We start from the raw sequence: 27,878 nt of genomic DNA, 5'->3' as shown, positions 1-27,878 counted from the left end.
CTTTAGAAAGGCAAATTTCCAGCGGATGAGAGATGATCTTGGTGCAATTAACTGGGACGATATCCTGAGGCATAAAAATATACAAAGAAAATGGGAGACATTTATTAGCATCCTGAGTAGGACCTGTGTACAATATATACCGTATGGGAATAAACATGCTAGAAATAGGAGACCACTATGGATAAATAGAGCTGTAAGGGGTGCAATAAGAGATAAAAATAAAGCATTTAGAGAAATAAAGCAAGTAGGTAGTGATGAGGCATTAAATGAATACAGAAAATTACCGTATATACTCAAATATAAGCCGAGATTTTCAGCCCGTTTTTTGAGGCTGAAAGTCCCCCTCTCGGCTTATATTCGAGTCATATACACCGGGGGGTCGGAGTGTCAGGTCATACTTACCCGTCCTGACGCTGTCTCTTGAGCCCCCAGCTTCTCCGCGCTCTCTGTTCCTGCCTTCAGCGGTCACGTGGTACCGCTCATTAAAACTCATGAATATGCGCATATTCATGAGTTTTAATGAGCGGTATCACATGACCGCTGAACGCAGGAAGAGAGAGCGCGGAGAAGCTTGGGGCTCAAGCGACAGCGTCAGGACGGGTAAGTATAGCGATACTCACCTGTCCTGCGTCCATGGCTGCTTGCTGTTGTCTGTCATCGGTCAGTGACTTCAGACAGCAGAGGGCGCAGTGACATGGTGAGTGCGCGCCGCGCCCCCTGCAGTCTGAACGTCACTGACTGATGACGTGGCAGATAGCGGTGAGCAGCCATGGACGCAGGACAGGTGAGAATGACACCCAGCGACGGAGAGGTGAGTATGTCTTTTTTTTATTTTTACATGCAGCAGCAGCGGCAGCACATGGGGGAATCATCTTAAGGAGCTTCTAATGGGGGCAGCATATGGGGGAATAATCTATGGAGCTTCTAATGGGGGCAGTATATGGGGGAAGAATCTATGGAGCTGCTTATGGGGGCAGTATATGGGGGAACAATATGGAGTTTCTAATGGGGCAGCATATGGGGGAATAATCTATGGAGCTTCTAATGGGGGCAGTATATGGGGGAATAATCTATGGAGCTGCTTATGGGGGCAGTATATGGGGGAACAATCTATGGAGCTTCTTCTGGGGACACCATATGGGGGAATAATCTATGGAGCATTTCCCACCCTAGGCTTATACTCGAGTCAATAAGTTTTCCCATTTTTTTTTGTGGCAAGATTAGGGGGGTCGGCTTATACTCGGGTCGGCTTATACTCAAGTATATACGGTAAATAAATTCTGTAAAAAGCAAATCAAGGTAGCAAAGATTGAGACAGAGAGACTCCTTGCCAGAGAAAGTAAAAATAATCCCAAAATATTCTTTCACTACATAAATAGTAAGAAACTAAAAAATGATAGTGTTGGTCCCCTTAAAAATAGTCTGGGTGAAATGGTGGATGAGGATGAGAAAAAAGCCAATATGCTAAATGACTTTTTTTTTCAACAGTATTTACACAAGAAAGTCCCAAGACAGATAACATGATCAGTGATAAAAAAAAAATTCTCCATTAAATGATCACCTGTTTAACCCAGCAGGAAGTGTGGCAGCATCTAAAAATCACTAAAATTGACAAATTGCAAGGCCCGGATGTGATACACCCCCGAGTACTGCAGGAATTAAGTACAGTCATAGATAGACCATTGTTTTTAGTATTTAAAGATTCCATAATAACAGGGCCTGTACCACAGGACTGGCGTATAGCAAATGTGGTGCCAATATTCAAAAAGGGGACAAAAACTGAACTTGGAAATTATAGGCCAGTTTAACCTCAACTGTGGGAAAAATCCTGGAGAGTTTTCTAAGAGATACTATACTGGAGTATCTGAAGAAGAATAACCTCATGACCCAATATCAACATGGGTTTACAAGGGACCGTTCCTGTCAGACTAATGTGATAAGCTTTTATGAAGAGGGAAGTTCCGGACTGGACTAAAGGAATGCAGTGGACGTGGTGTACATGGACTTTTCGAAAGCTTTTGATGCGGTGCCACACAAAAGGTTGATACGTAAAATGAGAACAATGGGATATAGGGGAAAATAGGTGTAAGTGGGTTAAGAGCTGGCTCAGGGATAGGAAACAAAGGGTGGTTATTAATGGAGCACACTCGGACTGGGTCACGGTTAGCAGTGGGGTATCACAGGGGTCCGTTTTGGGCCCGCTTCTTTTTAACATATTAATGACCTTGTAGGGGGCATAGAGAGTAGAATTTCAATATTTGCAGATGACACTAAACTCTGCAGGGTAATCTATAGAGAGGAGGACAATTTTATATTACAGGAGGATTTGTGTAAACTAGAAGCTTGGGTTGATAAATGGCAATTGAGCTTTAATGGGGATAAATGTAAGGTCATGCTCTTGGGTAGAACAAACAAGATGTATAATTATGTGCTTAATTGTAAAACACTGGGCAAAACAGTCACTGAAAAAGACCTGGGTGTATGGGTGGATGACAAACTCACATTTAGTGGCCAGTGTCAGGCAGCTGCTGCAAAGGCAAATAAAATAATGGGATGCATTAAAAGAGGCATAGATGCTCATGAGGAGAGCATAATCTTATAGGGATACAAGTCACTAGTGCGACCACACTTAGAATATTGTGTACAGTTCTGGTCTCCAGTGTATAAGAAAGACATAGCTGAACTGGAGCTGGTGCAGAGAAGAGTGACCAAGGTTATTAGGGAACTGGGGGGTCTGCAATACCAAGACAGGTTATTACACTTGGGAAAAACGAAGGCTTAGGGGTGATCTTATTACAATGTATAAATATGAGGGGAGAGTACAAAGACCTTTCTAATGATCTTTTTACTCTTAGACCTGTGACGGGGACAAGGGGGCATCCTCTACGTCTGGAGGAAAGAAGGTTTAAGCATACTCACAGACGCGGATTCTTTACTGTAAGAGCAGTGAGACTATGAGAACTCTGCCATATGATGTTGTAATGAGTGATTTCCTACTAAAATTTAAGAAGGGATTGGATGCTTTTCTTGAAAAGTATAATATTACAGGTTATATACACTAGTTTCCTTGATAGGGCGTTGATCCTGGGAACTAGTCTGATTGCCGAATGTGGAGAAGGGAAGGAATTTTTTTCCCCAATGTGAAGCTTAGGCCTCTTTCACACTTCAGTTTTTTGTGTCAGTTAAAATCCGCCAAAAAGGCGGAATAGCGGATCCGTTTGTAACTGATGTGAACGGATGCCACAGGATCCGTTTAGTGACCGATCCGCAGAATGAAGAATTTTAACCCCTTCACCCCCAAGGGTGGTTTGCACGTTCATGACCGGGCCAATTTTTACAATTCTGACCACTGTCCCTTTATGAGGTTATAACTCTGGAACGCTTCAACGGATCTAGGCGATTCTGAGATTGTTTTCTCGTGACATATTGTACTTCACTTTAGTGGTAAAAATTTTTCGCTATAACTTGCGTTTATTTATGAAAAAAACAGAAATATGGCAAAAATTTTGAAAATTTTGCAATTTTCAAACTTTGAATTTGTATGCCCTTAAAACAGAGAAATATGTGACACAAAATAGTTACTAAATAACATTTCCCACATGTCTACTTTACATCAGCACAATTTGGGAAACAACATTTTTTTTTGTTAGGAAGTTATAAGGGTTAAAATTTGACAAGCGATTTCTAATTTTTACAACAAAACTTACAAAACCATTTTTTTTAGGGACCACCTCACATTTGAAGTCACTTTGAGGGGTCTATATGGCAGAAAATACCCAAAAGTGACACCATTCTAAAAACTGCACCCCTGAAGCTACTCAAAACTACATTCAAGAAGATTATTAACCCTTCAGGTGCTTCACAGGAGCAGAAGCAACGTGGAAGGAAAAAATGAACATTCAACTTTTTAGTCACAAAAATAATATTTTAGCAACAATTTTTTTATTTTCCCAAGGGTAACAGGAGAAATTGGACCCCAAAAGTTGTTGTCAAATTTGTCCTGAGTACGCTGATACCCAATATATGGGGGGGGAACCACTGTTTGGGCACAAGGCAGGGCTCAGAAGGGAAGGAGCCCCGTTTGACTTTTTCAACCTAAAATTGGCTGGAATTGAGATCGGACGCCATGTCGCGTTTGACGAGTGTCTGATGTGCCTAAACAGTGGAAACCCCCCACAAGTGACCCCATTTTGGAAACTAGACCCCCTAAGGAACTTATCTAGATGTGTGGTGACCACTTTGAACCCCCAAGGGCTTCACAGAAGTTTATAACACCCGGGCGTGAAAATAAAAAATCATATTTTTTCCACAAACATGATCATTTAGTCCCCAATATTTTGTTTTCCCAAGGGTAACAGGAGAAATTGGACCCCAAAGGTTGTTGTCAAATTTGTCCTGAGTACGCTGATACCCAATATGTGGGGGGGAACCACTGTTTAGGTACATGGCAGGGCTCAGAAGGGAAGGAGCCCCGTTTGACTTTTTCAACCTAAAATTGGCTGGAATTGAGATCGGACGCCATGTCACGTTTGACGAGCGTCTGATGTGCCTAAACAGTGGAAACCCCCCACAAGTGACCCCATTTTGGAAACTAGACCCCCTAAGGAACTTATCTAGATGTGTGGTGACCACTTTGAACCCCCAAGGGCTTCACAGAAGTTTATAACACCCGGGCGTGAAAATAAAAAATCATATTTTTTCCACAAACATGATCATTTAGTCCCCAATATTTTGTTTTCCCAAGGGTAACAGGAGAAATTGGACCCCAAAGGTTGTTGTCAAATTTGTCCTGAGTACGCTGATACCCAATATGTGGGGGGGAACCACTGTTTAGGTACATGGCAGGGCTCAGAAGGGAAGGAGCCCCGTTTGACTTTTTCAACCTAAAATTGGCTGGAATTGAGATCGGACGCCATGTCACGTTTGACGAGCGTCTGATGTGCCTAAACAGTGGAAACCCCCCACAAGTGACCCCATTTTGGAAACTAGACCCCCTAAGGAACTTATCTAGATGTGTGGTGACCACTTTGAACCCCCAAGGGCTTCACAGAAGTTTATAACACCCGGGCGTGAAAATAAAAAATCATATTTTTTCCACAAACATGATCATTTAGTCCCCAATATTTTGTTTTCCCAAGGGTAACAGGAGAAATTGGACCCCAAAGGTTGTTGTCAAATTTGTCCTGAGTACGCTGATACCCAATATGTGGGGGGGAACCACTGTTTGGGCACATGGCAGGGCTCAGAAGGGAAGGAGCCCCGTTTGACTTTTTCAACCTAAAATTGGCTGGAATTGAGATCGGACGCCATGTCGCGTTTGACGAGCGTCTGATGTGCCCATGTCACGTGAAAATATAAAATCCTGTTTTGTTCCCACATAAATGATCATTTAGTCCCCAATTTTTAATTTTCCCAAGAGTAACAGGAGAAATTGGACCCCAAAAGTTGTTGTCCAATTTGTCCTGAGTACCCTGATACCCCACATGTGGGAGAAAACTACTGTTTGGGCACACGTCAGGGCTCGAAAGGGAAGTAATGACGTTTTGGAAAGCAGACTTTGATGGAATGGTCTGCGGGCGTCATGTTCCATTTGCAGAGCCCTTGATGTTCCTAAACAGTAGAAACCCCCCATAAGTGACCCCATTTTGGAAACTAGACCCCCTAAGGAACTTATCTAGATATGTGGTGAGCACTTTGAACCCCCAAGTGTTTCACTAAAGATTATAATGCCCAGGCGTGAAAATATAAAATCCTGTTTTGTTCCCACATAAATGATCATTTAGTCCCCAATTTTTAATTTTCCCAAGAGTAACAGGAGAAATTGGACCCCAAAAGTTGTTGTCCAATTTGTCCTGAGTACCCTGATACCCCACATGTGGGAGAAAACTACTGTTTGGGCACACGTCAGGGCTCGAAAGGGAAGTAATGACGTTTTGCAAAGCAGACTTTGATGGAATGGTCTGCGGGCGTCATGTTCCATTTGCAGAGCCCTTGATGTTCCTAAACAGTAGAAACCCCCCATAAGTGACCCCATTTTGGAAACTAGACCCCCTAAGGAACTTATCTAGATGTGTGGGGAGCACTTTGAACCTCCAAGTGTTTCACTAAAGATTATAATGCCCAGGCGTGAAAATATAAAATCCTGTTTTGTTCCCACATAAATGATCATTTAGTCCCCAATTTTTAATTTTCCCAAGAGTAACAGGAGAAATTGGACCCCAAAAGTCGTTGTCCAATTTGTCCTGGGTACTCTGGTACCCCACATGTGGGGAAAAAACTGTTTAGGCACACGTTGGGGCTCGAAAGGGAAGTAGTGTTGTTTTGGAATGCAGACTTTGATGGTCTGCTGGCGTCATGTTCCATTTGCAGAGTCCCTGATGTGCCTAAACAGGAAAAAAAACCCACATATGACATCATTTTGGATACTAGACCCCCAATGAACAAATCTAGATGTGCCCCCAACTAATCTAATGTAAATTAGTAGTGCATGGAGGTGTGGTACAATTTGAAGCAATCCTTCATGCACAGGCCAGGTTTTTCGGGGCAGGTGTCGCACTGGTAAGTGGTGTCCCTGCGTATTCCTTTTTTGTAACACACTCGACACCTTTTTTGCGGCTTACCTTTTCTTGGGGTTGGCGGGACCACCCCCGGAAAATGCTGACCTGGGACAATACGAGCACCTTCAGTTCCTGAAGTACTGGGGCCCGCTCCTTCCTGAGCGCCAAACATCATGGCCTTAACCACTACCTCCTGGAAATGAAGGTACGCCGTATCGCTGGGGCATGCACATTGTGACAGCAGGAATGCGTTGAGCATTGCCATTTGGACGATGTGCACGGCCAGCTTTTTGTACCACACCTTGGCCTTCCTCAATGCATTGTACGGTTGGAGGAGTTGATCGGAGAGATCAACTCCCCCCATTTTTTTTGTTGTACCCCACTACACATGTCGGTTTGAGGACCTGTGTAGAGGTACCCCGTACAGTGCAGAGGGTACTGCCATCACCGTGTATGGTGGTCAAGAGATGGACATCTCTCTTGTCCTTGTACTTGACCACCAGCAGGTGGTCGCTACATTGGGCTCTGCTCTCACCTTTTCGGAGCATCTGCCCAAGTAGCGTCTTCGGGAGGCCTCTCTGATTTTTGCGGACAGTACCGCAGGCTGCGGTACGTCGCTCAGAGAGGGATTTGTAGAGTGGGATGCTGGTATAAAAGTTATCAGTGTAGAGGTGATAACCTTTATCCAGCAGTGGGTGCACCAAATCCCACACAATTTTCCCACTCACTCCCAGGAAAGGAGGACACTCAGGGGGTTCAATCCGGGTGTCCTTCCCTTCGTAAACTCTAAACTTGTGGGTGTACCCTGAGGTACTCTCACACAACTTATAGAGTTTGATTCCGTACCTGGCCCTCTTACTGGGCAGGTATTGACGGAATCGCAGCCTTCCCTTGAAGTGAACCAAGGACTCATCCACGCAGATGTCCCTTTGGGGCACGTACACTTCAGCAAACTTTTTGTTGAAGTGTTCGATGACCGGCCGAACTTTGAACAGACGGTCAAAGTTGGGGTCATCTTGTGCGGGACACGCTGCATTATCAGTATAATGCAGAAACTTGTGGATGGCCTCAAAACGCGTCCGGGCCATGACCATTCGGAACACTGGAGTGTTGTATAAAATATCAACACTCCAATATTGCCGAATTTCCGGCTTCTTCAGTATCCCCATATGCGTCATTTCAACTGCGTCTACAGGAGACCAGTTTGAAAATGTTGAACGCGGGTTTTGCTCCAAAAATTGACGAGCGTACAAATTAGTTTGCTCCACCATGAGGTTAACAAAATCCTCAGAGAAAAAGACTTTGAAAAAGTCAATTTCTGTGAGGCCGGTGGTGTCAAACTTGATTCCTGATTCTGCCACAAAATCAGGAATCAGTGGCTCGTAATTTTCGGGGGGCGAGGTCCATACGGGGAGCACTGGGTCAGCTGCGGGCATGGTGGGCGCTGCCTCATCTTCTGTCCTGGAGCGTCTGCGTGGCGGTTCCGCAGGACCCGAGGAGGAAGATGAGGAGGGGGAAGAGGAAGAAGAAGAGGATGAAGAATCCGAAAAATAAAGAAAAGTCGGATCGTCATCCAAATCGCTATCAGTTTCGGAGGCAAGTAAAGCATATGCCTCCTCCACTGAATAGCGCTGTTGGGATGAATTTGATGACATTTTTGTGTAAATATGGTGCTTGGGTGTACACTTTATTGAAAACTGTATGTGTACGTGAGGGGGGGGGGGGGGGGGGAGTGATTGGTGTAAACTTTCTGTAAAGAAAAAGCTGTGGAAAAAAGTATAAAACAGCAGGCCCTAGCTGATAAGTGTCACTTATCAAAACTAGGCTGCTGGATGTGCGCACGGGGTGGCGCAAGGGGGGGGTGGAAAAATAAAAAAGGAAAATGGCAAACTCTGATAAGTGAACTGTGTCACTTATCCAAGTTTCGCAGCTGCGGGATGTGTGTACGGAGGGGCTAAGGAAAAAAAAGCGAGCTCAAGTGTTGATCGGTGAACTGCGTCACCAATCAACGCTCGGCGGCTGTGCACGGAGGTGGCGCAAAAGTGGGGTGGAGGGGGGTAAAAATAGGGGGAAGGGGGATGGGGGATTGGGGTGGATGAAGAGAGATTGGGCAGGGATCAACAGTTAGGGTTGTAGTTAGGTGGCACAAAGGGGGGTGAAAAAAATGAAAAGCGGCAGGCACAAGCTTGGATAAGTGACGTGTGTCACTTATCCAACTTTTGCGGCTGCGGGATGTGTGTACGGAAGTGGCGCAAAGGGGGCTAAGGAAAAAAAAACGAGCTCAAGTGTTGATCGGTGAACTGCGTCACCGATCAACGCTCACCGGCTGCGCACGGAGGTGGCGCAAAAGTGGGGTGGAGGGGGGTAAGAGGGGGGTGAAGGGGGGTAAGAGGGGGGGTGAAGGGGGTAAGAGGGGGGGTGGAGGGGGGATGGGGGGATGAAGATAGATTGGGGGGGTGAAGATAGATTGGGCAGGGGATCAGGGATCAATTAACACTTACAATTGTAGTTTTCTTTCTTCTTCTTCTTCTTCTTCTTCTTCTTCTTCTTCTTCTTCTTCTTCTTCTTCTTCTTCTTCTTCTTTCTTCTGCAGGGATTGTGATGCTACAAGCTGTGGCACCACAATACCCAGCACAGGAGCTCTTGCTGCGTCCGACCTCTCTGCAGGAATCCTCAGCTAGAGTGAGGACCCCTGCAGACAGGTCAGAGGCAGGTCAGAGGGCAGGTCACAGAGCGGTCACATCGCTGCTGTGACCTGTCATTGGTGGGATCGAATGATTACATCGATCCCACCAATCCCTGATCTGCCTGGTGACCATGGCAACTGCCTAGAATCGGAGCTCACAGCTCCGATTACTAGGCAGGTCATGCCCAGGTCACCAGCAGGGCACAGAGCGGTCACATGGTGACCGCAGCTGTGCCCTGTGGTTGGCGCGATCGCCGATCTAATCGATCGCGCCAGCCAACTCCTGCAGGCCCTGCATCAGGCTCTAATATAGCACCGATCCTGGCCGGTACTGGCAGGGCACAGCGGCGATATAGCGCCGCTGTGCACTGCGATTGGCGCGATCGATCAGATCGGCGATCGCGCCAATCCGGGTGCTTTTTGCCGGTGCCTGGCGTCGCCAGGCACCGGCTCTAGGATCGAGTACATCGGTACTCGATCCCCGCCTAGGACATCATTGTTTCAGCCAAGCTGATTGGCTGAAACAATGAGAAACGCTGTGATTGGCTGTTCAGAATTGAACAGCCAATCACAGCGCTCTGGATGCCGGGGGGGCGGGATCGCAGCCCGGGATGCCGACGCCATCTTTTCTAAGGTGAGATGGCGTCGGAATTTTAATGCGATCACCGCGACTTTAGTCGCGGTATCGCATTAAAGGGCCCGACGTACTATCCCGTCCCCGGTCATACGGGCCCGGGTACCGTGGACGGGATAGTACGTCGGATGGCAGGAAGGGGTTAAAGGAACCGCTGGCCGAGAGAGAGGATTTCAGGGTTAACTTTCTCCCTGAGTTACTTTCTCTGGGCATGCGCAATGGAAAATGCGGATCCAACAACAAAAAAAAGTTGCAAGGTCCGTCCAGGCATGCCGTCGGATGAAAAAGTTTTGGCGGATCCTCACAAAAATGCCAGTAATGCAACTCATTGGGGAAAAACGGATCCGCAAAAAAAAATGGCGGATCCGTTTTTTCAAAACCTGGCGGATTTTGACTGATGGTCAAAAACGGAAGTGTGAAAGAGGCCTTACTCTTTGTTTGCTGCATGTATTTTTTTTTTTTTTGCCTTCCTCTGGATCAACATGTTAGGATATGGGTTGAACTAGATGGACTTAGTCTCCCTTCAACCTTAAATACTATGTTACTATGTGAGCCTTCTCCTCCTGGTGGCATCCCTAAGGCTGTGTGCACACGTTGCGGATTCTGCTGCGGATCCGCAGCGTTTTTGGCCGTGTGGATCTGCAGCAGATTTTGCTGCGTTGTACAGGACCATTGTATTCAATGGAAATTAAAAAACGCAGTGCACATGCTGCGGATTTTCCGCAGTTTCAATTACGCAGCATGTCAATTCTTTGTAAAGAATCCGCAGCGTTTTACACCTGCTCCATTGTCCTGGTGTCAAACCGCAGGCTAATCCGCAGGTAAACTGCAGGTCTTTTGACCTTCGGATTTACCTGCTGATTTTTCCAAATCCGCAGCACCATTCACTATGTGTGCGCATGGCCTAATGCCTAATCTGATTATCAGTCACGGCATCATCATGGCGGTGTGACACACATGAGGTCGTGCTGGGCTCACTATTCAGGAAAGGCATTGGGATATTGGCGACCATGGGCTACTGATGTGGCCACTGGATCATGGTTCTGCATCTCTTCGCTCAGCTCTGTCTCTCATATTAACCGCTTCCCGACCGCCCACAGTAGATAAACTTTGGCGCTTGCTGGGCTTTGTGCAGCGCCGACGTTTATCTACTGTCGGCGGTTTTGTGTCCCCCAGGACCCCGACATACCTTATAACGCGGGGATCCCGGTGCACAAATCATGCTGGGACCCCCAACGTCATCGAGACCTGATTAGTTCAGGTCCTGATGACGTCAGCATCACAGCAGCCAATGAGCGCGCTAGCTGGGAAAGCTGCTTGTTTCCCGGCGATCTCACTCATTGTAATGCGACTTCTCCCCTGATCTCACACTGACAGATGATCAGAGGTGAAGCAGCGTTACTGTGTGACTAGATCGCTGCCTGGCACAGCTGATCGCTGCCTGGCACAGCTGTGCCAGGCAGCGATCTTGTCACACAGTAACGCTGCTTCTCCTCTGAGCATCTGTCAGTGTGAGATCAGAGAAGTCGCGTTACTATGTGCCAGGCAGCGATCTTGTCACATAGTAACTCTGCTTCTCCTCTGATCATCTGTCAGTGTGAGATCAGAGGAGAAGTTTTGTTACTATGAGTCAGATCGCAGGGCAGCGATCTTGTCACAAAAAGAAAAAAAAAAAAGCAGGCACGCAGGTTAGGGCTAGGGCTGGGATTAGGGTTATGGGTGTGTTGGTGTTAAGGTTAGGGTTGGGATTAGAATTGGGGGTTTCCACTGTTTAGGTACATCAGGGGCTCTGTAAACGCAACATGACGCCCGCAGACCATTCCATCAAAGTCTGCATTTCAGAACGTCACGACTTCCCTTCCGAGCCCCGACGTATGCCCAAACAGTAGTTTTCTCCCACATATGGGGTACCAGCGTACTCAGGACAAATTGGACAACAACTCTTAGGGGCCAATTTCTCCTGTTACCTTTGTGAAAATAAAAATTGGGGGCTAAAAGTTCATTTTTGTGGAAAAAAAATGATTTTTTTTATTTTCACGGCTCTACATTATAAACTTTAGTGAAACACTTGGGGTTCAAAGTGCTCACCACACATCTAGATAACTTCCTTGGGGGGTCTAGTTTACAAGATGGGGTCTTTTGTGGGGGCTTTCCACGGTTTAGGTACATCAGGGACTCTGCAAACGCGACATGACACCCGCAGACCATTCCATCAAAGTCTGCATTCCAGAACGTCACTACTTCCCTTCCGAGCCCCACCGTGTGCCCAAACAGTAGTTTTTTTCCACATATGGGGTATCAGCGTACTCAGGACAAATTGGACAACAACTTTTGGGGTCCAATTTCTCCTGTTACCCTTGTGAAAATAAAAATTGGGGGCTAAAAGATCATTTTGTGGAAAAAAAATGATTTTTTATTTTCATGGCTCTACTTTATAAACTTCTGTGAAGCACTTGGGGGTTCACAGTGTTCACAACACATCTAGATAAGTTCTTTAAGGGGTCTAGTTTCCAAAATGGGGTCACTTGTGGGGGGTTTCCACTGTTTAGGTACATCAGGGGCTCTCCAAATGCGACATGGCATCCGATCTCAATTCCTGCCAATTCTGCATTGAAAAAGTCAAACGGCGCTCCTTCCGTTCTGAGCTCTCCCGTGTGCTCAAACAGTGGTTTAGCCCCACATACGGGGTATCGGCGTATCGGGAGAAATTGCACAAAAAATTTTGTGGTTCATTTTCTCTTTACACTTGTGAAAATAAAAAAAATGGTTCTGAAGTAAAATGTTTGTGAAAAAAAGTTAAATGTTTATTTTTTCCTTCCACATTCCATTCATTCATGTGAAGCACCTGAAGGGTTAATAAACTTCTTGAATGTGGTTTTGAGTACATTGAGAGGTGAAGTTTTTAGAATGGTGTCACTTTTGGGTATTTTCTGTCATATTGACCCCCCAAACTCACTTCAAATGTGAGGTGGTCCCCAAAAAAATGGTGTTGTAAATTTTGTTGTAAAAATAAGAAATCCACTGGTCAACTTTTTAACCCTTTATAACTTCCTAAAAAAAAAAATTATGCTTCCAAAATTGTGCAGATGTGAACTAGACATGTGGGAAATGTTATTTATTAACTATTTTGTGCGATATCACAAGGGCATAAGGGCATAAAAATTAAAAGTTTGAAAATTGCAAAATTTTCTACGTTTTCGCCAAATTTCGATATATATATATTTTTTTTTTTTTAACAACTAAGCACAGTTCATATCTAAGAAATTTTACCACCATCATGAAGTACAATATGGCACGAGAAAACAATGTCAGGATCAGCAGGATCCGTTGAAGCGTTCTAGAGTTATGACCTCATAAAGTGACACTGGTCAGAATTGAAAAAATTGGCCCGGTCACGAAGGCAAAAACAGGCTCGGGTGCGAAGGGGTTAATACAATTTGGCTACCAATGTTCAGTGAATGTTAAATGTGTGTCCTCATGTGAAAACTCTTTAGAAATAATAAAGGCTTGTGTATCACTGTATTGACATTTCACACTTCTAATAGTGGTGTGTGAGAAAACAAATGTTAATAAAACTTAGCAGATGTACATTTTGTGTTTTCTTTTTTTATATGCAGAATAAAAGACTTGGTTCTCTAAATAAGTTTAAGTCAAAAACTCGCTCAATTCTCCTGGCCACTGATGTCGCAAGTCGAGGCCTGGACATTCCACATGTGGATGTGGTTATAAACTTTGACATTCCAACACATTCTAAGGTGAGTATTTTTTTTTGTATGATATATTATAATGTATGTCGGGAAGTATTCGGTCAATATCCTAAATAATAATTGTGCCCATATACAGGGCAGATCAGCAAATTCTGCTCTTGTGTTTTTTTTCACACTGCCTTCCTGCATATTCCATTTTTTCCTTTTTTATATTCTCCATACAGTTCAGTGACCTGGGCCTTTATATTTAGAGATAATTTTCATGTTTTTTTTTTTTTACTAAGGGGCGGTTTCTCACAGGGTGATGTTGCAGAACAACCTCAGGACACACTTTGCTTGTTAAAAACCATACAAGTTACCACTAAATAAAAAGGCTTATTTTATTTTGGAACCGCATGGCAGATTTAAAAGGGAAAAACCATTATACTCAAGCAGCAACAGGAATAAAATAAACTGTCCATTTCAGACCTGGTGTCCAGCCCTTTTTTTTTTTTAAATTGCAATTTTTATTGAAAATTTTTCAAATTTTACAGAAAAAGAAAAAATAATTAGGCATTTTAGATTTTTCTCTGTCATTTATAGGTTAACAACCAATCTTATATTATAACAAGTAGATAAAGAGTAAAATTTTACAAATAAACACAGACTCAGACAAAAAAAGGGGGGGAGGAAATGAGGCGGAATGTTATAAACTAGTTATATCCATCTCATAGAGGTCATATATTTATCATGGACCAAGAGGAATCCCAAGGAGACCAAACAAGGTTAAATCTCTCTACAGTATTGTCATTAAGGGCTGCCGGTATTCAACGTTCCTGATATCTTTGATGCGAGAATATAGATCTAGTTGGGAAGGTGGAGAGGTTTGCTTCCAATGGTAGCAAACCGCGTGCTGCTGTTAACATGCAATCTAATGGATCTATTAGATATGCATTCAGGGAAAATATTTAATAGGAAGAGCTGAGGACTTAATAGGAGATCCACTCCAAAAACTGGTAGTTGAACTATCACCCAGAACGGTTTAATCAGTGGACACTCCCAAAAAATGTGAAATGTAGAACCTGTAGACAGGACGCAACGCCATCAAAGGGAAGGAATCCTTAAACAGAATATAACTCCAAGTAGATCAAACTTCTGTGAAATCAAACTGTCCACTTAGGAAGCAACACTGACTGACCAATCAATTTCACATGCTGTTGTGCAAATGGAATAGACAACAGATGGAAGTTATTGGCAATTATCAAGACATCCTCAATAAAGGAGTGGTTCTGCAGGTGGGGACCACAGATCACATCTGAGTTCCAATGCTTTCTGGTTGATGTTTTGGTTGCTTTTGAATGTTGGTTGTGCTTTCACACTCGTGGTAGCATGAGATTGACTCTACAACCCACACAAGTGGCTCAGGTAGTGCTGCTCATCCAGGATGTCACATCAATGCGAGCTGTGCAAGACTGCTTGCTGTGTCTGTCAGTGTAGTGTCCAGAGGCTGGAGGCGCTACCAGGAGAAAGGCCAGTACACCAGGAGACGTGGAGGGGGCCGTAGGAGGGCAACAACCCAGCAGCAGGACCGCTACCTCAGCCTTTGTGCAAGGAGAAACAGGGGGAGCACTGCCAGAGCCCTGCAAAATGACCTCCAGCAGGCCACATATGTGCATGTGTCTGCACAAACGGTTAGAAACCGACTCCATGAGGATGGTCTGAGTGCCCGACGTCCACAGATTGGGGTTGTGCTCACAGCCCAACACCGTGCAGCCCTCCAAAGAAATGCCACCCCAAACGCATTGGTACTGAGATGTGGTCTGTGGTGCTCACCTGCAGAACCATTCCTTTATTGAGGGTGTCTTGATAATTGCCAATAATTTACATGTGTTGTCTATTCCATTTGCAACAACAGCATGTGAAATTGATTGTCAATCAGTGTTGCTTCCTAAGTGGACAGTTTGATTTCACAGTAGTTTGATTCACTTGCAGTTATATATGCAGTTTGATTCACTTGCAGACTTAGGCAAGAAAGTGAAAGAACTGGGAGCGCAGGTGGTCTTCTCTTCCATCCTCCCAGTGGATGGCCATGGAACAAGGAGGTGGAATAAGATTCTGCAGGTGAACAACTGGCTACGTCGATGGTGCCGTCAGCAACAATTTGGATTTCTGGATCACGGAGTGAGTTACCTTTACGATGGACTACTTGCTAGAGATGGGGTGCACCTTACGAAGACTGGAAAACATGTATTTGGAAGTCGTCTTGCTACACTTGTAAGGAGAGCTTTAAACTAGAACAACATGGGAAGGGAAGCAAAAGACCAGAAAAAGCCATACACATGACAAATGCTATTGAGAACTCTATTAGAAGTGGAAAGGAAGAACAAAGACAAAAGAATCTAATAAATAAAAATATTGGAGAAAGAGAAACCAATCACAAACTAAAATGTTTCTATACTAATGCACAAAGCATGGGCAACAAACAAGGAGAATTGGAACTACTAACGCAGGAGAAGAAATATGATGACATTGGAATCACTGAAACTTGGTGGGACAATACACATGATTGGAATACAATACTAGAAGGATACAACTTATTTGCAAGAAACAGACTTGATAAACGAGGAGGAGGTGTTGCATTGTATGTTAGAAACGCGTATATCTGCACAGAGATTGAAGCTTCAGAGACTGGGAGTTCTGTGGAAACTGTTTGGGTAAGAATACAAGGACAGAACAATGGAAAGGACACCATTGTAGGCATCTACTACAGGCCGCCTGTGCAACCTGAAGATATGGATGAACTCTTTATGCATCAAATGGCCAAGTTCTCCCAAAAATGTGACATAGTTGTCATGGGAGATTTCAACTATCCAGACATTTGTTGGGAATCTCTCTCAGGCAAAACTAACAGGTCAAGGAAATTCTTATCCTCTCTTGCTGACAACTTTATCTTCAAAAAGGTAGGGGAGAAAACAAGGGGAACTGCTACCTTGGATCTAATCCTTATAAACGGAGGAAATGGTTGAGGAGGTAAAAGTGGCTGGGACCCTAGGAGGTAGCGACCATGCTATTTTAGAATTTTGGATAACTAGAGGAAGACCTGTGAAGACTCAGACGTCAAGGTTAGATTTCAGAAAGGCAGATTTTAAGGGATTCAGAAAGAGAATTGGAGGGATCCAATGGCTGGATATCCTTAAAGACAAAAATGTCCAGGAAGGATGGGAAATCTTGAAAAATGAAATTCTCAAAGCACAATTGTTAACAATTCCGAAAAGAGGGAAGAATAGGAAGCATTTAAGGAAGCCAGGATGGATGAACACAGAACTTAAGCACATGCTAAAAAGGAAGAAAAAAATGTTTATAAAATGGAAAGAGGGAGGCATATCTAAAGAAGAATATAATGCTGTCTGCAGAACCTGCAGGGCACAAATCAGATTATCTGAAGCTAACAATGAATTGAGGCTTTCAAGAGATGTCAAAAGCAATAAAGGATTTTGGGGATATGTCAAAAGTAAAAGAAAAGTCAAAGATGCTATAGGATTTTTACAGGATTTTTACTTAATAGCTGTCTACAAATATCTAAAGGGCTGTCACATTATAGAAGGATCAACTTTATTCTCATTTGCACAAGGAAAGACTAGAAGCAATGGGATGAAACTGAATGGGAGGAGACACAGATTAGATATTAGAAAAAACTTTGACAGTTAGAGTGATCAATGAGTGGAACAAGCTGCCACGAGAAATGGTGAGTTCTCCTTCAATGGATGTCTTCAAACAGAGGCTGAACAGACATCTGACTGGGATGATTTAGCGAATCCTGCTTTGAGCAGGGGGTTGGACCAGATGGCCCAGGAGGTCCCTTCCAATTCTACGATTCTATGATTCTATGATATTCTGTTGTTTGTGTTCCCTTTATTTTTTTGAGCAGTGTATATTTTTTTTATGTTTTGGCGCTTTTATATAATAAAAACTATTTTATAAAAAAATAATCATTTTTGCATTGCTTTATTCTGAGAGCTATAACTTTATTTTTCCGCTGATGGAGCTGTATGGCGACTCGTTTTTTTGCGGGATAAGATGACGTTTTCAGCGGTACCATGTTTATTTATATCTATCTTTTTCATCGCGTGTTCTTCCGCTTTTTGTTGGGTGGTATGATAAAGCATTAGTTTTTGCCTTGTTTTTTATTTTATGGTGTTCACTAAAGGGGTTAAATAGCGAGACAGTGTTATAGATCGGGTTGTTGCAGAGAAGGCGATAACAAATGTGTACTTTTATTTACATTTTTTTATTTATTTATTTTTTTTAAATATTTTTACAATATTTTTTTTTTTTTAAACTTTTTCCTAACTTTTTTACTTTGTCCCACTATGAGACAATCATTTTTTTTTCACTTCTATATCATACACTGACACAGGGAGACTTGCTGATTATGCGCTGTGCACGATCAACAAGTTTCCTAACTCTGGTGACCCGGCTGTCGTCATGACAACATCCGCTCACCATGGCAACGATCAGGACCCCGTGTCATGCCGTGGAGTCTCCGATCCAAAGGCAGAGGGGCTGTCAGCTCTGCGCTGGCACCCGGAATGCTGAGATCTTGTTTGATTGCAGTATTTCGGGGGTTGAAGTGCCTGGAGCTGTCTGTGACCGCTCTTGGCACCTAGTGCCAGGTGTCAGCTGTGAGAATCAGCTGACATTCAGCCGCGATCGACCGCACACCCCCGTGAGCGCCTCCGATTGCAATGACTTAATGATCCTTCCATGGTCAAACAGGCCCAGGTCACATGGACTGATTATGTCAGAAAGGGGTTAAAAACAGCACCCCTCGACATATTGAAAACTGCTGTCAGGTAGTTTATTAACCCTTCAGGTGATTTTAGGAATTAATGTAAAGTGGTATGACAGAAATGAAAAAAATTGCATTTTTACCACCTAAATGTTGCTAACTTCTAAACAGACCGCTGTAGCCGGGAGACTCTAAAAGCCGCTATTTTGTTGTGAATTGCCATGGCAAACATCAGGACCACACAATCATGATCTTTAGGTGCCGATGGGGTAAATAGGAAGCCCTCACCCTCTGTTAACCATTTATATGATGTAATCACTTTTGACTGCAGCATCTAGGCGGTTAAACAGTTATGGACGTTGTCAGCTATAGTGTACAGCCGACAGCTACTGGATGGTCACCTGTATGGGGATGCTATTCTCTTATAGCTGAGTCCCTTTTCATTGTTACGTGAAGTGTAATGGGTGAACACTAATCAGTTATGCATTTAATGTTTTCATCTAGTCTTCTCCATTGATCGCGGCCCGTTGTCAGCTAATTATCACAGCGGACACACAGCACTATGTGTCACACATTAACCCCTGGCACACTGCGATCAAACATGATCGCAGTGTACCAGGGGCACAGGGAAGCATCGGGCAGGGAGGGGGCTCCCTGCGTGCTTCCCTGAGAGCCCTGGTGCGACGCGATGTGCTGCGTCGCTATGAGGGTCCTCCCTGCAGGCTCCCAGAACCAATATGGCCACGGGGTCCTTCGGATTCCTGCAGGGAGGTGGCTTCCTCACTGCCTGCTGAGAGCAGGCACGGAGGAAGCCTGCAGCAGCGCCTGTCAGATTGCTGATCTGACACAGCGCTGTTCTAAGTGTCAGATCAGGGATCTGACACTAGACAGTGATGTCCCCCCCGGGACAATATAATAAAATAAAAGAAAAAAAACTTGTAAAAATAATTAAAAAAAGATCCTATATAAATGAAAAAAAAATATCTATATATACATACTCGTGTATAAGCCGAGATTTTCAGCCCATTTTTTGGGGGACTGAAAGTCCCCCCCTCGGCTTATACACGAGTCCTATACCTGGGGGTCGTGGGGGAGGGGGAGCGAGGGTGTCAGAGGTCATAATTACCCCCTCCCGGCGTGGTCTCTGCAGCCCCCCGCTTCTCCACGGTCTCCCTTCTTGCCTTCAGCAGTCACGTGGTACCGCTCATTAAACTCATGAATATGCACATATTCATGAGTGTAATGAGCGTTAACATGTGACCACTGAAAGCAGGAAGGGAGACCGTGGAGAAGCGGGGCTGCAGAGACCGCGCCAGGAGAGGGTAAGTATAGTTATATTCACCTGTCCCGGGTCCATCCATTGCTGCTCACCGCTGTCTGCTGCATCCTCTGTCTGTGACGTTTAGGCAGCAGGGGGCGCAGTGACTTGGTTAGTGTGCGCTGCGCCCTCTGCTGGCTGAACAGTCACTGACACAGGAAGCAGGCAGACAGCGGTGAGCAGCAATGGACCCTGGACAGGTGAATATCTCAGGTGCTGGGTCCTGAGCTCGAGAGGTGAGTATGGCATTTTTTAATTTTTTTTTGCAGCAGCATATGGGGGCATAATCTATGGAGCATTTTATGGGGGCATAATCTATGGAGCATTTTATGGGGGCATAATCTATGGAGCATTTTATGGGGGCATAATCTATGGAGCATTTTATGGGGGCATAATCTATGGAGCATTTTATGGGGGCATAATCTGTGGAGCATTTTATGGGGGCATAATCTGTGGAGCATTTTATGGGGGCATAATCTGTGGAGCATTTTATGGGGGCATAATCTGTGGAGCATTTTATGGGGGCATAATCTGTGGAGCATTTTATGGGGGCATAATCTGTGGAGCATTTTATGGGGGCATAATCTGTGGAGCATTTTATGGGGGCATAATCTGTGGAGCATTTTATGGGGGCATAATCTGTGGAGCATTTTATGGGGGCATAATCTGTGGAGCATTTTATGGGGGCATAATCTGTGGAGCATTTTATGGGGGCATAATCTGTGGAGCATTTTATGGGGGCATAATCTGTGGAGCATTTTATGGGGGCATAATCTGTGGAGCATTTTATGGGGGCATAATCTGTGGAGCATTTTATGGGGGCATAATCTGTGGAGCATTTTATGGGGGCATAATCTGTGGAGCATTTTATGGGGGCATAATCTGTGGAGCATTTTATGGGGGCATAATCTGTGGAGCATTTTATGGGGGCATAATCTGTGGAGCATTTTATGGGGGCATAATCTGTGGAGCATTTTATGGGGGCATAATCTGTGGAGCATTTTATGGGGGCATAATCTGTGGAGCATTTTATGGGGGCATAATCTGTGGAGCATTTTATGGGGGCATAATCTGTGGAGCATTTTATGGGGGCATAATCTGTGGAGCATTTTATGGGGGCATAATCTGTGGAGCATTTTATGGGGGCATAATCTGTGGAGCATTTTATGGGGGCATAATCTGTGGAGCATTTTATGGGGGCATAATCTGTGGAGCATTTTATGGGGGCATAATCTGTGGAGCATTTTATGGGGGCATAATCTGTGGAGCATTTTATGGGGGCATAATCTGTGGAGCATTTTATGGGGGCATAATCTGTGGAGCATTTTATGGGGGCATAATCTGTGGAGCATTTTATGGGGGCATAATCTGTGGAGCATTTTATGGGGGCATAATCTGTGGAGCATTTTATGGGGGCATAATCTGTGGAGCATTTTATGGGGGCATAATCTGTGGAGCATTTTATGGGGGCATAATCTGTGGAGCATTTTATGGGGGCATAATCTGTGGAGCATTTTATGGGGGCATAATCTGTGGAGCATTTTATGGGGGCATAATCTGTGGAGCATTTTATGGGGGCATAATCTGTGGAGCATTTTATGGGGGCATAATCTGTGGAGCATTTTATGGAGGCATAATCTGTGGAGCATTTTATGGGGGCATAATCTATGGAGCAGTTTATGGGGGCATAATCTATGGAGCATCTTATGGGGGAATAATCTATGGAGCATCTTATGGGGGAATAATCTATGGAGCATTTTATAAAGGCATAATCTATAGAGAATTTTATGGAGCATCTTATGGGGAATAATCTATGGAGCATTTTATGGAGCATCTTATTGGAGCATAATCTATGGAGCATCTTATGGGGGAATATTCTATGGAGCATCTTATTGGGGCATAATCTATGGAGCATCTTTTGGGGGAATAATCTATGGGGCATAATCTATGGAGCATCTTATGGGGCATAATCTATGGAGCATCTTATGGGGCATAGTCTATGGAGCATTTTATGGGGGAATAATCTGGAGCATTTTATGGGGCCATAACCTTTATGGAGCGTTATATGGGGCATATTATTCTATGGAACATCTTATGGGGGCGTTATTAACCTTTGTGCAGCATTATATGGAGTGTATTTGGTATGGAGCATCTTATGGGGCCCATCATGAACTGTATGGAGCTTTATATGGTGCTCCTGATTCAATATGGATATTCAAAAACATTTAACCTACTGATGTCTCAATTAATTTTACTTTTATTGGTATGTTTTTATTTTTGAAATTTACCAGTAGCTGCTGCATTTTCCATCCTAGGTTTATACGCGAGTCAATAAGTTTTCCCAGTTTTTTGTGGCAAAATTAGGGGGGGTCGGCTTATACACAAGTATATACGGCAAATTATTTTTTTTTCTAAATAAAAAAAAGCGAAAAAACAATTAAAGTATACATATTTAGTATCGCCACGTCCGTAACGACCCGCCCTATAAATCTGACCCACTAGTTAACCCCTTTAGTGGACCCCTTCAAAACAAAAAAACAAAAAATAACAGCAAAAAACAATGCTTTATTATCATACCGCCGAACAAAAAGTACAATAGCGTGCGATCAAAAAGACGGATATGAATAAACATAGTACCGCTGAAAACATAATCTTGTCCCGCAAAAAATGAGCTGCCATACAGCATCATCAGCGAAAAAATAAGTTATAGCTCGCAGAATAAAGCGATTCAAAAATAATTATTTTTTTTATATAAAATTGGTTTTATTGTATAAAAGCACAAAAAAACAACATAAATCAGGTATCGCTGTAATCATACTGACCCGAAGAATAAAACCCCTTTATCAATTTTACCACACGCGGAACGGTGTAAACGCACCCTCCAAAAGAAATGCATGAATTACTGGTTTTTGTTCATTCTGCATCCCAAAAATCAATAAAAAGCGATCAAAAAATGGCACGTGCCCAAAAATAGTACCAATAAAAATGTCAACTCGTCCCTCAAAAAATAAGACCTCACATGACTCTGTGGGTCAAAATATGGAAAAATTATAGCTCTCAAAATGAGGCAAAAACTTTTTTTTTTACAATAAAAAGCATCTTTTAGCGTATGACAGCTGCCCAACATAAAAACCCGCCATAAATAGTAACTCAAACCCCCCTTTACCACCCCCTTACTTGGTGAAAAATAATAAAATAATAAAAATGTATTTATTTTCTTTTTCCCATTAGGACTAGGGTTAGGGCTGAGATTAGGGTTAGGGGTGTATTGGGGTTAGGGTTGGAGTTAGAATTGGGGGTTTCCACTGTTTGGGAACATCAGGGGCTCTCCAAATGCAACATGGCGTCTGATCTCAATTCCAGCCAATTCTGCGTGTGGGAGGTTTACACTGTTTAGGCACATCAAGGACTCTCCAAATGCGACATGACACCCGCAGACCATTCCATCAAAGTCTGCATTCCAAAACGTCACTACTTCTCCTCTGAGCCCCGACGTGTGCCTATACAGTGGTTTACCCCCACATATGGGGTATCAGCATACTCAGGGCAAATTGGACAGCAACTTTTGTCGTCCAATTTCTCCTGGTACCCTTGGGAAAATAAAAAAATTGGGAACTAAAAGGTCATGTTTGTGGAAAAAATGATTTTTATATTTTCACGCCTGGGCGTTATAAACTTCCGTGAAGCACTTGGGGGTTCAAAGTGCTCACCACACATCTAGATAAGTTCTTTGGTGGTTCTAGTTTCCAAAATGGGGTAACTTGTGAGGGGTTTCCACAGTTTAGGCACATCAGGGACTCTTCAAATGCGACATGACACCCGCAGACCAGTCCTTCAAAGTCTGCATTCGAAAACGTCACTACTTCCCTTCCGAGCCCCGACGTGCCCATACAGTAGTTTTCTTCCACATATAAAATAATCTTTATTTTTATATAGCGCTAACATATTCTGCAGCGCTTTACAGTTTGCACACATTATCATCACTGTCCCCGATGGGGCTCACAATCTAAATTCCCTATCAGTATGTCTTTGGAGTGTGGGAGGAAACCCACGCAAACATGGGGAGAACATACAAACTCCTTGCAGATGTTGTCCTTGGTGGGATTCGAACCACTGAGCCACCGTGCTGCCCACCACATATGGGATATCAGCGTACTCGGGACAAATTGGACAACAACTTTTGGGGTTCAATTTATCCTGTTACCCTTGGGAAAATAAAAAAAAATTGGGGACTAAAAGGTCATGTTTGTGGAAAAAAGGTTTTTTTTTTTTTATTTTCACGCCCGGGGCGTTATAAAACTTATGTGAAGCACTTGGTGGTTCAAAGTGCTCAACGCATATCTAGATAAGTTCCTTGGGAGGTTTCCACTGTTTAGGCACATAAGAGGCTTTCCAAATGCAACATGGCGTCCGATCTCAATTCCAGCCAAAAAAGTCAAATAGCGCTGCTTCCCTTCTGAGCTCTGCCATGCGCCCAAATAGTGGTTTACCCCCACATGTGAAGTATCAGCTTACTCAGGACAAATTGCACAATAACTTTGTGGCCTGTTTCCCTTGGGAAAATAAAAATTGGGGGTGAAAAGATCATTTTTGTGGAAAAAATATGATTTTTTAGTTGTACGGCTGTATGTTATAAACTTCTGTGAAGCCCTTGGTTCAAAGTTCTCACCACACATCTAAATAAGTTCCATGGTGGGGTCTAGTTTCCAAAATGGGGTCACTTGTGGGGAGTTTCCACTGTTTAGGCACATTAGGGGCTCTCCAAACGTGAAATGGCGCCCGATCTCAATTCCAGCCAATTTTGCGTTAAAGTCTAACTGCGCTCGTTTCCTTCCAAGCTCTGCCATGCGCTGAAACAGTGGTTCCCCCCACATATCAGATATCACCGTATTCGGAACAAATTGCACAATAACTTTTGCAGTCCAATTTCTCGTGTTGCCCTTCTTAACCCCTTAACGACCAGGGGTATTTTTGGTTTTACTTTTTCATTTTTCCCTCCCCTTCGTTCCAGAGCCATAACTTTTTTATTTTTCCGTTTATATGGCCATGTGAGGGCTTATTTTTTGCGGGACGAGTTGTACTTTTAAATGACATCATTGGTTTTACCATATCGTGTACTCGAAAACGGGAAAAAAATTCCAAGTGCGGTGAAATTGCAAAAAAAAGTGCAATCCCACACTTGTTTTTTGTTTGGCTTTTTTGTTAGGTTCACTAGATGCTAAATCTGACCTGCCATTATGATTCTCCAGGTCATTACAAGTTCATAGACACCAAACATGTATATGTCCTCTTTTATCTAAGTGGTGAAAAAAAATTCCAAAGTTTGCTAAAAAAAAAAAAAAAAATTTGCGCAATTTTCCGAGACCCGTAGCGTCTCCAGTTTTCATGATCTGGGGTCGGGTGAGGGCTTTTTTTTTTCCGTGCCGGACTGACGTTTTTAATGATACCACTTTTGTGCAGATACGTTCTTTTGATCGCCCGTTATTGCATTTTAATGCAATGTCTTGGTGACCAAAAAAACGTAATTCTGGCGTTTTGAATTTTTTTATCGCTACGCCGTTTAGCGATCGGGTTAATGCTTTTTTTTTATTGATTGGGCGATTCTGAACGCGGCGATACCTAATATGTGTATGTGGGATTTTTTTTTTACTGTTTTATTTTGATTGGGGCGAAAGGGGGGTGATTTGAACTTTTAGGTTTTTTTAATTTTTTTTTATTTTTAAACATTTTTTTTTTTTTTTTACTTTTGGCATGCTTCAATAGCCTCCATAGGAGGCTAGAAGCTTGCGCAACCCGATTTGCTCTGCTACATATGGGCGATGAGCAGATCGCCCATATGTAGCAGATTTACTGCTGTGCTTTCAGTGCCGACCACCGGGTGGCGCTGAAAGCCATATGCCTGGAACAACCATAGAGGTCTCATAGAGACCTCTGGTTGTCCAGGCAACATGACGCTGACCCCCGATCACGTGACGGGGGTCGGCGATGAGGTCATTTCCGGCCCAGCGGCCGGAAATGCTATTTAAATGCCCGCTGTCAGCTTTGACAGCGGCATTTAACTAGTTAGTAGGCGCGGGCGGACGGCGATTCCGCTCGCGCCTATTGCGGGCACATGTCAGCTGTTCATAACAGCTGACATGTCCCGGCTTTGATGCGGGCTCAGCGCCGGAGCCCTCATCAAAGCAGGGGAAATGTCTGATGATGGTCTGTGTCCGTCATTGGACATTAAGGGGTTAAAATAAAAAAAAATTGGACCTGAAGTAATTTTTTTTGTGAAAAAAAGTTAAATGTTCATTATTTAAACATTCAAAAAATTCCTGTGAAGCAGCTGAAGGGTTAATAAACTTCTTTAATGTGGTTTTGAGCACCTTGAGGGGTGCAGTTATTAGAATGGTGTCACTTTTCGGTATTTTAAATCACATAGACCCCACAAAGTGACTTCAAATGTGATGTGGTCCCTAAAAATAAAATGGTGTTGTAAAAATAAGAAATCGCTGGTCAACTTTTAACCCTTTTAACTTCCTAACAAAAAAAAATTTTGGTTCCAAAATTGTGCTGATGTAAAGTAAACATATGTGAAATGTTACTTAAGTTTTTTGTGTGCCATATATCTGTGATTTAAGGGCATAAAAATTCAAAGTTGGAAAATTGCAAAATTTTCAAAATGTTCGCCAAATTTCCATTTTTTTCACAAATAAACGCAAGTTATATGAATTAAATTTTACCACTATCATGAAGTACAATATGTCACGAGAAAGCAATGTCAGAATCACCAGGATCTATGGAAGCGTTCCAGAGCTATTATAAAGAGCTAGCATAAAGGGACAGTGGTCAGAGTTGAAAAAATTGGCCCGGGCATTAACATGCAAACCACCCTTGGGAGTAAAGGGGTTAGTACAGAATGGGATAATTCTGTCTTTCTCTATAAGAAGATGGAGAACGTGGCTCTTCTTTATCATGGATAGCTCTCTTGCTAGTTTTGCTTGGTCTGATTTTGGGAGGTCTTTCAACATTGGATTTTGGTAGCAGTTATCAGAAGTTTTTTTTGGCTATAAAGTATCATTCAGTTTTTTCAGGAGGACTTAAAGATGTTGTCCACTATTTGAACCACTTCTCATACCCCACCCTTGGCCCCAATAAATTACTAAAGCTTATACTCTCCTCCCGTGCTGGCGCTGTTCCTGTGGTGTCAGCACTCGCTGTCCCCAGGACTCCTGTGCTATTGTTGTGACACGGTGCCCAACCAGCTTCACTGTTCCAGCATCCTGTCAAATTGAGCATGAAGAGGAAGTCCCTGATCAGCTGCAGCTCAGACCTCTTCTTGTTCGATTTGTCCGAAGGCGGAGACTGTGACGACAGCGCTGATTGGGTGCCTCGTCACAACTGTACAGGGGCACCGAGATAGCGAGTGCTGACACCATGGCAACAGCGCCAGTACGGGAGGGCAGAATAAGTTCTATTATTTTTTGGGGGCCAAACATTTTGATCAAGAAAAGGTTTTCCTAGTAGTGGACAACCTTTTTAAGGTAAAACCCTAATGGGGGACACAAAAAAAGAAACGTGCAGAATATCGAACATCTAATTTACTATTTTTTATATCTTTGTCCATTTAAATGTTTAACTGGGGTAAATGTCAAAATTCAGTTTTTGTTTGTTCTCTAAATAGTTAGGCATTCCTGGTTTTCAATCTACACTTTATAGCACAGAATTCAGTTGGATATATCCAACCCACTTTTTTTTTTATTGTGAACACATATTGAATAGGAATCCATTTAGGATCCAAAAGAGTCTGCTCTTTTTAGTGAGTGGCGTAAGGAGAACCAGATCACCAAAAAGAGCCGGACTGCCCTTCAGTAGCGGCCACGACGCATCACACTGGAAACTCCCCATTATCTAAAATCATCTCTGAAGACAGAGTTATTGGCAGGCAGCGTCCTCCCCAGAGCCTGGAAGAGGTCGTTTATATAAAGTGATAAGATGATTTATCCACAAGCCATCTGACATGACACACATGGAGGACTCTCCTCAGCAGTCTATAACCTGTATGCCCATATTAATGGTTTAGATAGGGTAAATGTGGTCACAGATTCCCTTTTTAGAGCTGCTTTTAGAAAACTTTAGGCAAAGTACAGATATTGGACCCCATGTTCTTCCTAAAAGGTATTGTTTGGTCCAAATCGATAAGTCTGCAGTCCCTCTGTGTGACTG

At 43.5% G+C, this 27,878-nt stretch overlaps 1 protein-coding gene across 5 annotated transcripts in view; it reads left to right on the top strand.

Moving 5' to 3' along the window:
• Positions 1 to 27,878, top strand: part of DDX47 (DEAD-box helicase 47) — a 144,448-nt gene that overhangs the window by 102,329 nt on the left and 14,241 nt on the right. For 3 of the 5 annotated variants that reach the window (XM_073572999.1, XM_073572996.1, XM_073572998.1), the window contains one exon: positions 13,495 to 13,632. The exons of the other annotated variants lie outside the window; for them this stretch is intronic. In XM_073572999.1, coding sequence (XP_073429100.1) covers positions 13,495 to 13,632 — 138 coding nt within the window. The remainder of the gene's footprint in view (positions 1 to 13,494; positions 13,633 to 27,878) is intronic. 5 annotated transcript variants of the gene reach the window in all.

Source organism: Dendrobates tinctorius, unplaced genomic scaffold (assembly GCF_039654945.1).
Source record: "Dendrobates tinctorius isolate UK_male_01 unplaced genomic scaffold, ASM3965494v1 ptg000033l, whole genome shotgun sequence".
In the NCBI taxonomy this organism is placed as follows: domain Eukaryota; kingdom Metazoa; phylum Chordata; class Amphibia; order Anura; family Dendrobatidae; genus Dendrobates; species Dendrobates tinctorius.
This window is presented reverse-complemented; position numbering and strand designations above follow the sequence as displayed.